The sequence below is a fragment of the Ornithodoros turicata genome, chromosome 10, assembly GCF_037126465.1.
Source record: "Ornithodoros turicata isolate Travis chromosome 10, ASM3712646v1, whole genome shotgun sequence".
Taxonomy (NCBI): Eukaryota; Metazoa; Arthropoda; class Arachnida; order Ixodida; family Argasidae; genus Ornithodoros; species Ornithodoros turicata.
Window position 1 is genome coordinate 652,939 of NC_088210.1, and position 16,046 is coordinate 668,984.

The 16,046-nt window shown below is 43.4% G+C and overlaps 1 protein-coding gene across 2 annotated transcripts in view; it reads right to left on the reverse strand.

The window, feature by feature from the left end:
- The window catches only part of LOC135369999 (uncharacterized), a 155,227-nt gene extending 139,410 nt beyond the window's left edge, over positions 1-15,817 (reverse strand). For both annotated transcript variants that reach the window (XM_064603644.1, XM_064603645.1), the window contains exon 1: positions 15,579-15,817. In XM_064603644.1, the coding sequence (XP_064459714.1) occupies positions 15,579-15,675 (97 nt within the window). In that variant the 5' untranslated portion in view covers positions 15,676-15,817. The remainder of the gene's footprint in view (positions 1-15,578) is intronic.
- Between the last annotated feature and the right edge of the window lie 229 nt (positions 15,818-16,046).

A 16,046-nucleotide genomic window follows, 5' to 3' on the forward strand; every position in this document is an offset into this window, starting at 1 on the left:
TGTGAAGGGGCTCGTTATTTTATTCCACACATGCCCACCAGCAATGGGGTAGAGTATCGCCTCTGGCGATGAACCTTCCCACTCTCCAAAGTCAAAATAAAGTTGTTGTTGTTCAGTCGGTTTACCCCTGATCATGTCCGTCCCATGACTGACGAAACGTCTGAGTAAACATTGTTAATTTGTTATGTTAAGTCGGAGTTCTCTACTTTTTTGTCTAGTAACGAAGAAAGAGCTGACATGGCGCTTGCCCTAAGTGCTGCGCAAAGCAATAAGGACCAGACAGTGAAGATTTTTCAGATGTGGAATCCCGCTAGGAGACCAAGCCCTGCGACGATTGTTCGTCAGCACGAGACGCTCCAAAAAAAGTTTTTTTTTTTCCTTAAGCGTCGTAGGTCATCGACACCTCCGGGCGACGTTCTAACCAACATCCTGGCGTTCTTTGAGGCACACCCTGTAGCCAGCATCCGCGAGGCCAGCAGTCAGAGTGGTGTTCCGTTGTCAAGGGTTTGGAGGGTAGCCAAAGAGGTCTGCCTCCATCCTTACCACGTTCAACTGCATCAACAGTTGCAGCAAGGAGACTTCGAAAACCGGCTACACTATGCCCACTGGCTTTTGCGCACTGTCGGTCAGAACCTGCAATTTTTGAGTAACGTCATATGGACGGACGAGGCAAACTTCTCCTGGGACGCGCAGGTGAACATGCACAACGCACATTATAGGCCTCCGGGACTAACCAGGCGGCGCCACCGTTTTCGTCCCCTGACGCGCCAAGCACGTTTCGCCCGGGAAGTATGGATGTCATCGTTTTACGCGCGGGCTTTAAAGAAATAAATAGCGAAGGTTTCTTTAGAACAAGTACCATCAACAGAGGAAGTGCCTTGACTGATGCACGTCATGTGTATGTCGTGGAGGAGCAGTTGTGGGCAGCAGTTCGGACATCGTGGCGAAATGCATAGCGGAAATGAAACTAAACTGCTCATACGACATCCAAATAGAGGTAACATTGAACGGAAATGTTTTGATCGGACACCTTTTGTTGCCATCTGTCAGGGATCGTTTGTCGCGAACATCATGAATGGCATCACAGCTTTCAGGCTCCCGGCAAATCAAGCAAGCAACATGTACCTGTAAAGTTGGACTCGATGGGCGTTGCAAGCACGTAGCGGCGGTGGTTTTGCACATGAATAGAGGTGACAGTGCCGCCTGCACCAGTTTACCACAGCGTTGGGGGAAGCCTGCTAAGAACCCGCTGAAAAAATCTGCGACGATCGACGAGCGTTTTCCAGGTAACTCGACCAGCGCATGTCGTTCGCGATGGTTGCGATTTGTATGTCACGGATTCTTGTTCAAGCGAGTAAGATTAGTGACAGCCTTGCAAATGTGTGAGCCCTTGCACCCAAGGATTACAATGTCACAACAGTACAGCTTATGGTTTGTTTACGCCACGCCAGGTTCTGAAACATATCCAACTGAGCGGGAACTTAGAATTTCAAGCACACAAGCTCATGTCATCTTGAGAAGCAGGGCTCGAAATGAGACTGAAATATTAGAAAGGCTAAAGAAAAAGTCGCAACCTCTGCATGTTCGCTCTGTTCAGTATGGATGTAAAATGAAAAAAAAAAAAAAAAAACAAAAAAAAACAGCACGACTGTGTTTTGAGAACGTACTAATGTTGACATTACACTTCTACACACTTCTACTTCATATGTATTATCTGCTTTTATTGAAACAGGAGAGTTCATACAATGATAGTAATATAAGGAGAAAATAAATAAAAAACAGAGGTAAATGTGTGTCTGTAGTGATTTCTTACTGAGATCTATCACATGTAGACCCTGAAGTTTTAGTGTTTAACCCCATGTTCCCCAAATATGCACCTTGAACCGTTCCCTTGTTTAGAGTTAAATTCGATAACTACCCACAAAATTGCTCTTAGCCATACTAACCTATCATAAAATATGCAGACGGCCTCTATACTTGTAGTACTTCTAAAACCCCAATAAATGGTACGACAAACATCAATCCTAAAATAAAGCCTGATTTCTCCCTGAATTCATTCTGACAAAAAAGTTTACCTCTGAATGTGCATGAATTCTTGACATGGAACTATTAGTCCGAATTCACCCTGATTTTGGGAAACAATAACACCAGGAAACTTCAGGGTCTAATCATATGTCTTGGTGAAGAAACACTGGACAGTTTTCAAAATACTATACTTGTGTTGCGTCAAGTTCCTGTATCAGATGAGAGTATACACAAAACAATTACACAATCATATCAATTAAAGGCAACTTTGCTACATTTCAGCACCGAAATCCACAGCACCGAAGCGTCTATTTTTAGCCCAAATTACAACGCGTGTCACGCGGCACTGGTGCCGTCGAAAGGCATGGGTCATGCTTACTTGAGTAATGGCTTCTTTGCTCTCCAAAGCGATATCAAAGTGAATCGTGCATGACACGCAGTTACAGAGCTATGAGCCTTGCAAGGGCGACAGGTTTTCGTTTCATGCGGTTTGACCATGTGTACCCCCATACCGAAATGAAAGACGTTTCACGTCAAAAGCACAGGAGTCTGGGAACCCTTCCCAGCATTACACTACACGTCTTCAGGTTTTATGATATGTGGCTGATAATTCGCTAGCACACAGCAGACATGGACAACCTTTTCCATGTAGGGTATGAGCGTCACAGGCACCTTATGATAGGCGGCGCCAGGGCCGTCGTCTGCTAGCTTTCTATCGAGAGTTGCAGCCTCCCTCCGCAAGGGGGACAGAAAACTTTAGCGCCGGAGGCCTATTGGAGTACCACCTATCCCCATTGGCTTCGCAAGTATCATCATCAATACAAATGGTCCCTCAACATCTGATGCGGCATTTGCGACTCGACCCTCATTGGACCGTCTTCCTTGATGGAATATTGACCGCGGACAGATACTTAAACGAGGTTCTTCAGGGCCTCATGGTAGAGTCCTATGCCAACCTCCCAGTCGCGTGATATGTCCAGTTGTGGTTTCTGCGCGATGGCGTCCCCGCAAGCTCCAGGCCAGCTCGCGCCTATCTCGACCACGGATTTCCTAACCAGTGGGTGGGAAGGTTCTGACCATTGCCACGGCCTGCGAGGTCTCCCGACCTTACGCCTCTGGATTTCTTCTTATGGGTATATCTGAAGGATCGCGTGTCCGTCGAGGACACGACAACACCTGATGCCCTCAAAGCGAAGATCACTAAAGTTTGCCATGAAATCCCTTTGGACATGTTGCGGAGGGCGACCGAGAACACAATCAGGAGATGCCGATTTTGTGTGATGACGCACGGCGACCTCTTCGAGCACCTGCTCTGAATGTTCATAGTATTGTTTCTGCTATGTGGAATACATGCGCGAAATGCAGACCTCAAGTTGTTCTATCTTAAAATAAGTTGTCATGAGAATAAATTACACAAAAAAGAGGCAATTACTTTAATATTGTTCCTTTCTGCTTTCCCAGTCCAGCAATTACGGGAAGCATCATGCCCGCTGGCTCTTCGCTGCAATAAAACATTGCTTGAGCCACAAACCATTTTACAGAGAGTAATGTACAGAGTAATTTACAGAGAGTAGTGTAAATGAGTAAATGCATAAACGGTTAAAGAGCGCCTGAACAAATGCCACCCACGACAGCTCTTTCTTCTGTTTTCCGGTTTGCTTGCTTTTTTTTCTTTTTTGTAAACACATGGTGCAGGTTCAAGGTGGTTCCGTGTCGCATACTTTGCTTCACGGCGACAGAATGAGAAAAGAGGAGGAAATCAAACAAACAATAAAAAGACAATGAACCGCGTTGTCATCGTCACTGCGGCCTCTGATAGTCTAGCAGATACATGACCATGCAAGGGTGATAGAGGCCGGCATAGAACAAGCGGGGTCCAAGAGAAAGCAGCTGAAGCGAGTGCAATATGTGACAAAACCAAGGAAACAATCTCACTACAACTGCAATATATTGGAGTTGTTTTACAAAAATGCATGTGCAGTTCAGCGCACAATCAGTCGGGAACCAAGCTAACGCGCAGCAATGATTTCAATCAATTATGTCGCAGTATTGCTCACTGTATCATGAAGAGACGGTGGACCGACGTCACTTGCGCGCAGTAGTATAACATTCATTTATTGCGTATGTGTCCGGGCAGAGTTCAAGGTTTCCAAGCAAGAGCGCGCACACACGTTCACGCACAGACGGAGAAAGACATCAGCTGTCTCACACATAGCCATCCCGAAAGCTATGCCCATCTTCGTTGATACACCCACGAATCCACAGGAAGACTGCCGAAGCTTTCCCACTCGCATTAAGTACCTGTACATTGAACAACCTATTTGGCGCGGCCATGCGAGCTGTGAAGGAAAGTTCAACGTTCAACAGAAGAACAAGCTTGTACAATTGCAATATGCAAATGGCATGCTCGGGAATGCTTAGTGGCCATGTAGTCGACAAAAGGATCTTGTAACAGAGGGTTAAGAAAAAAACTTGAAGTTTCCGTCAAGTCCCGTGCATGCGCTGCGCTAAACCCGTGGACGCAACGTACTTGTAACCACCTTTACAGGTGTAGTTCCAATTCTGAAGGAAATGCAGAGCTTCTGCTTAGCATGTTGAAAAGTATGAGCTTACGTATACAAATGAGCTGTCATTCAGAAAACAATGTATACAAGCTTCGAGATAACGTGTCTAAGTTTGACCTGGTACGCTTTCAACAGCCATGATAGCATTGAGGGACCATGTTTCGATATAAAGAACATAGTGAAGACGCTTAGCCATGATCATATCATATCTTCGCTGAGGATGCACATCACCTCCCGAGTGAAACACCAACAACTTGCAAAGATGTGAGCTACAATAAAATAGTAGCGGCCTGCAAAAGGACTCTGCCCGCATCAATGTCTACAATTGGACTGGTATGAGGGAAAACATGGGGAATTTATAATAAGAAACTGAGAAAGTGTTGCAAAGATGGATGTGCACAGAAAAGGTCTCAAATTTTTGTCAACGATAGGGGTGCCTCTGAAGAGAAGCCTCTGTTGATGCCATTGGCATGACCCCACCTGAGGCGTTCCTTTAGCGATAAAGTCATAAACTCGAGATTTTTATTTATGTCTATTTTTCTGGTGCCCATGAATGGCCGGAGGGTCTCCGTAATGGCGCACCATACAAACAGTCAATACAAATAAATGAATTAAAACACCACAATTACATAAAATAAAACAAAAATATAAATATATAAATGCTACGACAAAGACAAAACCATGTAGATAGCTGGCCTAGCTTTGGACACATCATGAAGAAGGCACTGAAGTTGGAGTACAGTGCCAAATAGGTCACCACTGAACAGATGAAAAACCTCGGAATGGGAGTTATATACAATGTGAAACCACAAAGACGGCGATTCCTCTAAATGTTATCACATACAAAAAATGTTTTGTGGGTTCTAGTGTTGCAATGAGGAACATAGAGAGTGAGCCTGATACGATCACAGCTGAATATATAGCTCCAGTGGCTCCAGTTTCCCTGTGCACTGAACAGAAGAAAAACATACATACATTGTGTTACCGGTTGGTGCGAGGTAGCACATGCAAATTGATATGAACACAGTATGGGGATGTTCTTCTTCATTATTTGCTTGTTTAGTGCTATCACTTGTATGCTCATTCATAAACACAGTGATCAATCAAGCAACATTACAAGTTTTGATGTGTGTCGAATGTATTTTACTGTGTAGTGGTTGTCTGGGTATTTCAGAAAGGTATATGGCAGACCTCTATTGTTTATGAAAGGGATACTGTTGTGATAAAGCAGTGTTCACGACCAAACCATCCAGTGTACTACTGTCAACATGGGAGGCCTTCAATGCTGCCTACAAGCACCTGAAGTGAGAAGTGAAGTGGTGAAGAAGAAGAAGTGAAGTGGAAGTAAGACCTTCATCTCAGTGAAAGCGGATAAACGCATGGTCAGACAGCACCTACTGCATCACATGTCAAAAGGCAAAAACCTTTGTATGCTTCAGAGGGAAAGCTTTCCCTTATGGCATGTAAAGAACACGCTTCGAGGACTTTTCTGCAGTGCTTTCTTTCCTAATGGTCCCCAGAGCCACCTGGTAAACTGTTTGTAGGCAACGTACCGAAACTTCCTGCATGTACCATGGACAGCGTAAAATTATGATATGTAACTTTACTAATAACAAACCGATGGCACACATGGATGAACTCACTTGTTCACTTTGCTGTTCCTCTTAACAGCGTACTCGTCGCTTTCTAGTAGGATACCTGGAGCAACTCAATCTTCAGCCACAGTATTTTAAAGTACGGATTTCTTGAAATGCAACCGCTGCGCTGCTTCAGTAACGTCTCATTTCGGGGCAACAAAGGCATTCTTCTGCTGTCGGCATCGGTGCACATTTGCCGCAGGGACACCTGAACCGAAAGCAATGCCATGTTTCCGTTGCGAGGTTCTCGACATTTTTCATTACACATGAAGAGTGTTTCCCACGGTAATTCATCCCCCGTCGACGATTCTGCGGATGATGCCGTCTCATGCTGCGTCTACCGCGTGCACTCGTAAGAACAAAAGTTTTGCGGGCGTGACTGCTGGACTATCGCAAGCTCGAGGGCATTCAAGTTTGGATAGATCAACATCACACGATGTGGACCTCAAAGCAACATTACGCCTTCGCCACAGACCGGGAGGCGGATTAGAAAGGCGAGACTAGCCGTAGCCGACACGAGCCAACCCAGTGTTGTGTCTGAGGGAGTACTGAGCTTTGCGCTCGAACGCAATCTTTGAATTCCGATTACTCAAAGAAGAAAGTGATTAAAAAATAAATATTCGCAACTGAGATGTACTCTTCCTAGGCTTACATAAAATCATAAGATAACTCTGGGTTGAAATTCCCTTTACAGTTCCTTTCAAATATTTTTGTACGACATCGCATACGGGGAAGTTAGCACAAGAAAGGCATGTACTCACTTTTTGAGCAAATATGTATTCAGATCGTTATCATTCTGAGCTGTGGTGGGCCTGCAGTTAGTTTGTGGTGAAGCTGTACGTACAATGCTGTACGTAAACATTTCCCCTGTTATAATTACTGTCTCCCACAATATTTCCAACTGACATTTCCGATACTGATTTATGACACGATAAAGTATTTCTAATTGTCCACTGTAATTTACTTGTTGTGGCAAAAACAGATGCCATGTTTCCGATCCCAGGACACGGGTAATAAATGTCACACAGGAAAACTACATCATGCTGTTTAATAGTTATCTGAACATGAACAACTCTTAGATTACATGACATGGATAGCATTTGTGGCCCATGTCCAATAGCATATGTTTTTGCACATGCTGCCCAGCACGGGCAAACTGAGTTACACATCAGAATAATAACATGAAACCCGAGACACGGAGGACAAACACGACTATGCAAACTCTGTGTCTCGAGTTTTATGTTGTAAATCATGTAGCAGCTCGCCTGAACATTGGCCCTGACGCACATGACAATGAGGGTTATGCATTGTATATCTACCACAGACATGCTATGTATAGTGTGTTGTAATAGTAATGCGGTTGCCAGTCAAAAAAATAATACTTAAACTGGATTGTTTCGATACCACAATCGTGACCAAAACATACCAAGAAAGGGGGCAACTGCATGACAACTTTATCTGGAAGTAACAACGTAAACGTCAGCTCAAGTCATTTCGTAATTAACATTCTCCATATACTGCTGCATATCATACCAGCAATACCACACCATATGTTCTGCACTTGAGCGCACCAAAATCCAAGCCGCCTCTGCAGGAACTCATTTGTGACCAAAACACAACAGCCGACATATTTATTTTAGATAAATCTGAGAAAAAAAAGTGCTCTTGCACACATGGTGCTGCTTGAATGTATGTCTTGAAGCCTCTTGAATAATAGATAATTTCTACCAAAAACACACCAGCTGGAGGATTTACATTTCCATTACACATGATTGAGAAAAAGAATACGCTGTTGCACACATGACGCTTCCTGAATGTAACCCTTGAAGGCACTGGGAAAACCTTATTTGTGCCCCAAAATACAACAGCTGAACCAAAGTTTGAATTTCCACCCTATTTAATTTAAACACAGAATATGCTGGCTTACATATGCTGCAGCTCAAATCTACACTGTAAAAGCAATGGAGCAAGGGCAATTTATTTGATAAACACACACACTTGAGGCACGGTTGCTCTAAGCTACAGCAAGCAACAGCAAGGGTATAGAAATAAAAGTAGTGGAACACAAGTGATGGAAAGCACCTCATTTATTAGAAAATGAAATGTCTCGTTTGTTTTTTCTCTCTCTCTATGTGTTCCACGTCTTTTGTACTATGAAAAGTAACGGTAGCGGAGAAAGACTCCACTGCTACCCATATTTGTAGCGGCAATACTTTTCCGTTACCAATGTGAAATGTAGCGCGATCACTACTTCGCTACTGAAAAAAAAAAAGTAACGAATACGGTAGCGGCGCTACTAGTAGCGCCGCTTTGTACAACACTGCAACGGATAAACTTCAGTTCGTGATGAGAGCACAGTGTACGAGTTCAACCGTTTGTTTGGTCCGTACATGAACGGTAGACGAATCTATCACGCCATGTTTTTCTTCTGGTCGATATTGTCTACACCTATCATTAGTGAACAGGGCGTTTTAGACAGACAACGTTTTAGACTGGGCTCACTATCCTAGGGCTCGGGTTTCACGATCAGTGTACATGGGTGCCCTCGGATGTAGTCGGGTGTAGTTCGCAATCAACCTGGATGCTAGTATTTTCCTCTTGTTGGTCGGACAAATATTGTGCAGTGGTTCTCCCATACTTTCTTTGTTGATGAACCGTATCTTCAGCAGAAGCAGAGTTGTAAGGGCAATGAAACAATGAACGAGTGGGTGCGCAGCTTTTATTATCCATGAACATCGAAACAGAAGAGACGCAGGTGACATCTGTAAAACCCATGCGTGACCAACAGTTAAAAACTATTAGTATCCAGCGAGCTGTGCAGCGAATGATATCAATTTATGCTACTCATTGAATGGAATGTAGATTTCATTATCCATTAACACATAAAACAATCTATGTATCCCAACTTCAACAAACTGGGAGAGCGAATAATACTCGGTCGGCTGCAATGTGTTTCGTGTGCTATTGCAGCTACGCCCCTGTATTTTTGGCCGCGCAGGCTTTTGGGGGACCATTTTCTCTGGGACCAAATTTTCGAGACCTTTTCCGAAACTCGTTATCACGACCGCTCCCTATTTTTTGCTTGGTCTGAAACCGATTTTACTGGTGATCATAAAGACATTCACATGGAAACAGTCACACAGTAATTTACTTTACCGACTACTCTACAAGTCTACAGTCTACTCTACTAGATCACAATGCAGTCGCTAAAGGAACACCGTTACGGCACCGTTCAATTGAATTGGATATTGTACCGAACATCAGAGTTAAAATGCGTAAACACCAAGTTTTTATGCTTACTAAGGACCCTGAAACGTATCTGCATGTCTTGTACAAGCCGCATGGTGACGCGTTGAGGGAAGCGGTATTCGATGAAATGGCGTCGATGAAATGGACGGAAACCGTGATAACCGTTGGTGCATTTTTCAGGGCACTCAAAAAATAAACAAACAAATAAAGCACTTATTGGTCATTCATTTACTTTCACAAATGTATTCAATAGCTGCGTCTCAGACTGATTTAATTAGTGAAAATTTCGCGTGTCCCACAAGTGCAAATTCGTATAAAAATAAAACATACCGATCCTCCTTTCACGAAGTGGTGTGCGCTGAGTTCTGAAATGCGGTTTAATACGCATGTAGGACCTGTAGGACGTGAAAACTCGGGGTCACGAAATTCGTTTCTTGCCTTTTTTTATTTTTTTTCGGGTTTATATCGTTCAACAGCTAGTATACAGGCTGTCCCAGAAAACGTGTCATTGAATTATAATAAAAAAACTACACCACCTAGGGTCATGCTGTCAACGACATTTGTTCTTACTGGGTTTTTGCCACCTTCTCATGTGAATGTCGAGTAACGTAAGTTTAATTATGTAAAATTTTGCGAGCTTAAGTCGGAAATTTGCAGGATAAGGGTCGCTTTTTTACCCCACGAATGTCAAGAGTGTGTCTAATTTAGTGAAGTTAATGATAAGTGACAGGGATATTCAGGAGCTATCCCATCGGAAAAAAATAGCCGAACATAATGCTCTACGGAGGTCGCAGAGAATAGCGCACGATGAATTTTTGCAGCGCAATCTTTGTCAGTCCGACGAAAGGAGGTTGGAAACCCTGCCCTCCCTGACATCGCAGAAAGAGATAAAACAGGCACGGCTTATCACGTCCGACTTTCGCTGGGATAATGCTTTCCCTCTCCCAATTTTAGGAACTGTTACTTTTTCTACTATCACTCTGTGGGCTGGCTTCGGAACCTTCTTTCGTCGCACTGAGAGCGATTGCACCCAAATAGTCATCGCGCGTTATGGTCCGGTGGCCCGAAAAGCGTGATATTCGGCTATTTTTTCTTGAATATCACTGTCAATTATCATGAATTTGAGTGAATTCGTCACGCTCTTCATATTGGTTGGGTAAAAAATGACCTTTACTTGGGAAATTTCCGAGTTCAGTTCGCAAATATTTACATAATTGAACTTGGAGTACATGACATTCACATTAGGAGGTGGCAAAAACCTAATAAGAACAAACGTCGTTGATCGCATGATTCTAGTTGGCGCAGTTTTTTTATTATAATTCAATGACACGTTTTCTCGGACACCCTGTATATATATTACCCTCGTATTAGGAAAGGTGCACAAATATTTTCTTAGATTTTCTTAAAGAGGGTAGAACGATTATGACACATGTCATACGGATTCTTAAGTTGTTCACGTATGCCATGTTGTTGGGGTAACTCGATACTGTAACTAAGCTACTCAGCCTATCCATTTTCAGTAACTTAGCTTAGCCCTTTGCTTTTGAGCTCCAGTTTTCTTGAGCAGTTCATTTCTCTCTCTCTCCTTTTGTTTTCTTTTTTGGTATGGGGGGATAGTTTGTCAGAGTAACTTGAAGAACGTTCCAAGTTCCTTTTGTTCAATTCTCATCTACAACCCCCCCATGACTTGAAATGAACGATGACAAACAACGATGATGAACGATGACAACGTTACAAATTATGTTTTTGCCGTGCATTAGGAAGCTCAGGTGTCGCGTATTCATAATGATAGAGGGCTTTTGTGTAGTAGGGTTAAAACTTGGCACGGTTCTACGATATGTGGATAGGGGACAACTCATAGAGCATGAACTTGCATTGTGCTCCTTTCATGCACCTTATTACGAGATGAAAATCGTCAAATCCCTCCCTAAAGAAGCCTCTAAATATAGGCTTACGTCGTCGTAGCAGATATTGATATCGTTTTTGTCTATCAAGGCTATTTTGAAAGGTCTTGAATCGCCCATTGTGACAACAAGGTCTGAATTAACCATATGGGCAGGTCAAGAACTAAAGAGTATATATATTGAGTAGCAAGTAACTCGAAGGTAACTTGTTACATTACTAACTTAGCTTAGGAACTTCATGTCAATTTTCATTCCGTTTTATTACGTGTAACTGCGTTTGAAATTTAGTCACAGGCCGGTTTCACGTCACTTGACACAGGGAGGTCCCATCGACCTTCTGGGTTTTCAGTATTTTTATCTTTATGAGCTCATCTATATTAGGATTAGGATTTCCGGTACCTACCGAAAACCACTGATATACATACGCCGGTAAAATTTTCTGTTCATGGAATGTTCGGTGGAAACGGATTTTGCACCGATAACCACCGTAAATGACCTTCTGAGGTTGCTCGGTTTTGCACCAAAAAACAAAAAAACAGGAATTTGGAACGGGCAAAGCAATCCAGCCTTCGAAAACGACGGTTATTCACTTCACTGTGCCACTGAACTTCACTCAGCTTTCCACGGGGGCAAAATCTGGGGGGTAGCTCTAAATAGTGTGTTCACACCTACACCAGTCTACTCAGGAACTAACGATGAAAGATGAAAGTCGCTGAAAAGGTTAGCCAGCTGTAGGACTCGAACCCACATCTTTCAGTTCGAGTCCTACAGCTGGCTAACCTTTTCAGCGACTTTCATCTTTCATTGTTAATTTCATAAGCAATTTGAGGCTTTGTTTGTATTTGTCCCTTCTATGTTGTTCCAGCCTCAGAACATCAGTTCTTTCGTACTCAGGAACTGCTTTGTAAGGGAGCACCGAATGTGACCTGATATGTGTAAGCATGCTTCGGTCGGAGAGACCTCACGGGATCTGAAAACGTTAGAGAAACTTGAAGCATCAGAAGTGGTCTGAGATTCGAACCGGGGGTCCTTCCCGCGGAGCGCCTTATCCACTGTGCCATGCAAGACAATGGCAGCACCTGCTACAAATCGCTACACCTTTCTTTCATGGGCACTCGTTTCACCCTCTTTCTTGTCTGGGAAAGAGAGTGAGGAGGAAGGGAGTAGTGTTATGGGTTACGTCATCTTTAGAGGTAAAGACCCTCATTGATATGCCAGTAACCTTGAATGACAGCACCCAAGCAGCACCGAAATAACTCTTAGGCATAAATGTACCTTCTACGCTCGAAGACAGTAACATTATTTCAAAAGTTATCCTGTTTTGAAATTAACGTTAACTGTTACAAGATTTAGAGTGTATAGCTAGCGCCAGAGTCGTTTCTCGCCGATTTTCACCGAGCATCATTGTTTAAGATATTTCCATCGAAAGCCACCGCTTCGTGATGAGCAGAATAACCACCGTTTCTCTAGAAAAATAAGCACCGAAAACCCTCATTGTGATCAACAGCGATAAAGTGAATAATTTCTACGGAGCTAATAACTGCTTTCGTGCAAAAAAATTGAGAAAAACCAGCCCTGAATTCGAATGTTTCAGTTTTGCTGTGTTCGCATGCGTATATATCTCGGGTGGTAAAAGATATTGTAGTCAATTTTTTTATGCTTTATTATGCCTACAGGCCAGCTGTCAGAGCGCAAATTTTGGCGCGCAGGTGCAAAGCTGTGCGCTATAAAAAATGGCGAACATGCCCTCTCGCGCAGTTTTTTCTCAATTTCGACGCGTGATTTCTCTGGATACATTAATTGTCCCTGATTGCCATACTTGGTATCAGCTCACTCAGCTTTTAATGCTCTTGCATATACTTCCTGTCTGTATCTTGAAATAGGTAAATGTTTAGGCATATTTTAAAAAAAAACATGGATTTTGCGCGTGTATTTCTGAAAAAAAAGGCTCCTCTTGATGCCAGAACATGGCCCGATGATAGGCCTTTCATCTAACGCAAAGAAACTCGCTTCAAATGTGTATACCGGTGATTAGCGCTTTAAATCGCGGTCATACTTTCCGTACGTACGTGTCCGAGACATCCGCAGCCAGAGCAAGAAGCGTCGAAGTTGGAACAAAACTGCGCAAGAGAGCATGTTCGCAGCATTTTATACAACACAGTGTTGCACCTTTGCGCCAAAATTTGCGCTCGGACTGCTGGCCTGTAGATATAGTAAAGCATAAAAAAATTCGCTACGATGTCTTTTGAAACCCAGGATGTATGCGCGTGCGAACACGGCAAAACTGCAACACTGGAATTCATGGCTGGATATCTCGACTTTTTTTTTTTTGCACGGAAAGTTTCCGTAGAAATGATTAATTTTACCCATGTTGATCATCATGTACGATGAGCTTCTAAATATTAAAGAATAAAAAGAAAAATAATGAAAATCGAAGAGGTCCATGGGACATCCCTGTCGGAGCTGACGTGAAACCGGCCTAAAATTCTCGCACAGTATAACTTGAGGCAGTTCTGGCTAACGTTTACAGTGACTTCCATCTTTCAACAGTCTAACTTAACTGGCAACGAGTACCTCTGCTCCCTATAACCTTTGTTAAGCGAATATTTGTGAAGTAAATAGTGTGTATGCCGGACTGGTGACACTCCTTTTTTAATTGCTGGTGAAGTGATGTCATAAAGAACCCATGTAGATGGTTACTATCATGCAGTAAAGCGTTTTCTACAATGACATATTGATTGCGTTGCTAAAAGTTGGGCAAATTAACTCTCGTGTGGAGAAGGAGGCACCCTTAAGTGTGCACTGGCTGCACCTCGGAAATTCGTTGGGGTACGATACAGGCTGCCGACAACGGACCATTAACATCCCCGCGTTGTAAACCGTATGCCTGACCATGGTCGGAAGCCGACCCGGTCGGGTCGGTTGTCGCCGGCGCACCGACGTTAGGTCGGCGCGCTTTGCTGCATGGCTGGCTTTCCTTGCCCTTGCTGAGCTTCTGAGCGCCCTAAATTATGACGCAGCTCCTCATTTCGTTTGGGGAATCGCCGATGCCTTTTCTTGTGTTTGCATAATCTCCGATCACTACCACTTCGGAAAGAAGGAAGATGGTCGAGGCGTCTGATATAGACTCATGACGGCATGTTTGTTGGTTCCTTTTACTATGCGGCGGCAACGTAAAAGTAACTTGTTACATGTGACTAACGACAATTCGTTACTATTGTATGTTGGTAACAAGTAACGTATTTAGTTACTTTTTTTCTGAAGAAACGGGCAGCGGTACTTCCTTTTATTTTCTTTTCTTTTTTTTTTTTTTGGTGACGGGCACACGTATGTTTTGTAGCCATACAGGTGACTGGAATAGACACTGAAGTGTTGGTCAGACTGACAGTTTTCCGATCCAGATGAGCCGAAGCGATCTCGTGTCCGCGCTGGAGGAGTGCATGGTTCTGATTGCGCTTCATTGGCATAACAAAGTTTGGCTATTTATATTTCAAAGTCGTGCTTGCTTCAGGATTTTTAGAGAACGTGGTTAACTCAAATAAGGCTTGCCTTGAACTTTGCTGCCTAGCATTTCCGTGAAAATATTCAATTGGAAAGATAAAAAATAATTTTAGGTAAAAGCCGTACAGTAGTTATATGTTCTTGGCCACAGCATGCTCGCCTGGCCGCGGCCCGTGAGAGTACATATTGCTATGATGCGACATAATACACATATTTTTTTTCTCTCTCTCTCTGTAGAACTGCAATCATGGCAGGCTATCTTCAGCACTCCCGTGCTGAAGCCAAGACCAAGACTATGCGGTAAAGATAACGCGGGTTCAACCTCTGTGCTGGGCGATGAAACAGCGCAACAAAAATCTGCACTAGCAGTGTATTGTGTGCAAAGCCTACCTGTAGGTTTATACAAGGCGTAAGAAACAGTGTGGACGGAGCAACCTTATCAATGCACGTAAAAAAGTAAAGTCCTGTTCCACACATCATTTATTGGTTGGTTCCTACCGTCCTGCTAAAAGCTGGGAAGGTGGCTGGATTGAACACCGCCTGTGCTGTCTGAGCTTTGAAGGCTTTCAAGAGAACTTCCTCCTGATGTCCATTATCGACGATCCCCTACGACCCTCACTTAGTGTCGTAGGGTTCATTTCATGGCTATAGTTGTGCATTTAACACTCAAGAAAAAAAGAAGAGATAGGCCAACTTACCTGAATAAGATGGATTAGCACACGTAATGCGGTGACCTCGGCAAGAAAGTAATGTCGGCTTCAGCAGAAACACGGCGAGAAGCGTGACTAACCACATAGTGAAGGCCGCACACAACTAACTATCACTAGCTAACACTGATCTAATCTTCGAAACCCGGTTTCCTTTGAAACTGTTACTGAAGGAACAGGCAGGGTTTGATTGATATCGTGTGAGAAGTAACACCACCTGACGCACCTGACTAAAGCTAAGACTTAAAGAAAGCTGCAAGCTCAAAAACAGGTGGCAATTTCTGTAATTTACGAAGGGCAGTAAAAGTGAGCGAGCCATTCAGTAAGTCTGACCAGCCTTTGTTTCTAGGCTTTGTCCAGTCACGAGAAAGCACTTACAAAATACACGAGTGAAAAGTGTGTCACGCTGTTTCGTTTATTCTTCCCGTTTAACGTGTATATTGTGTTAACGCTTTAAGA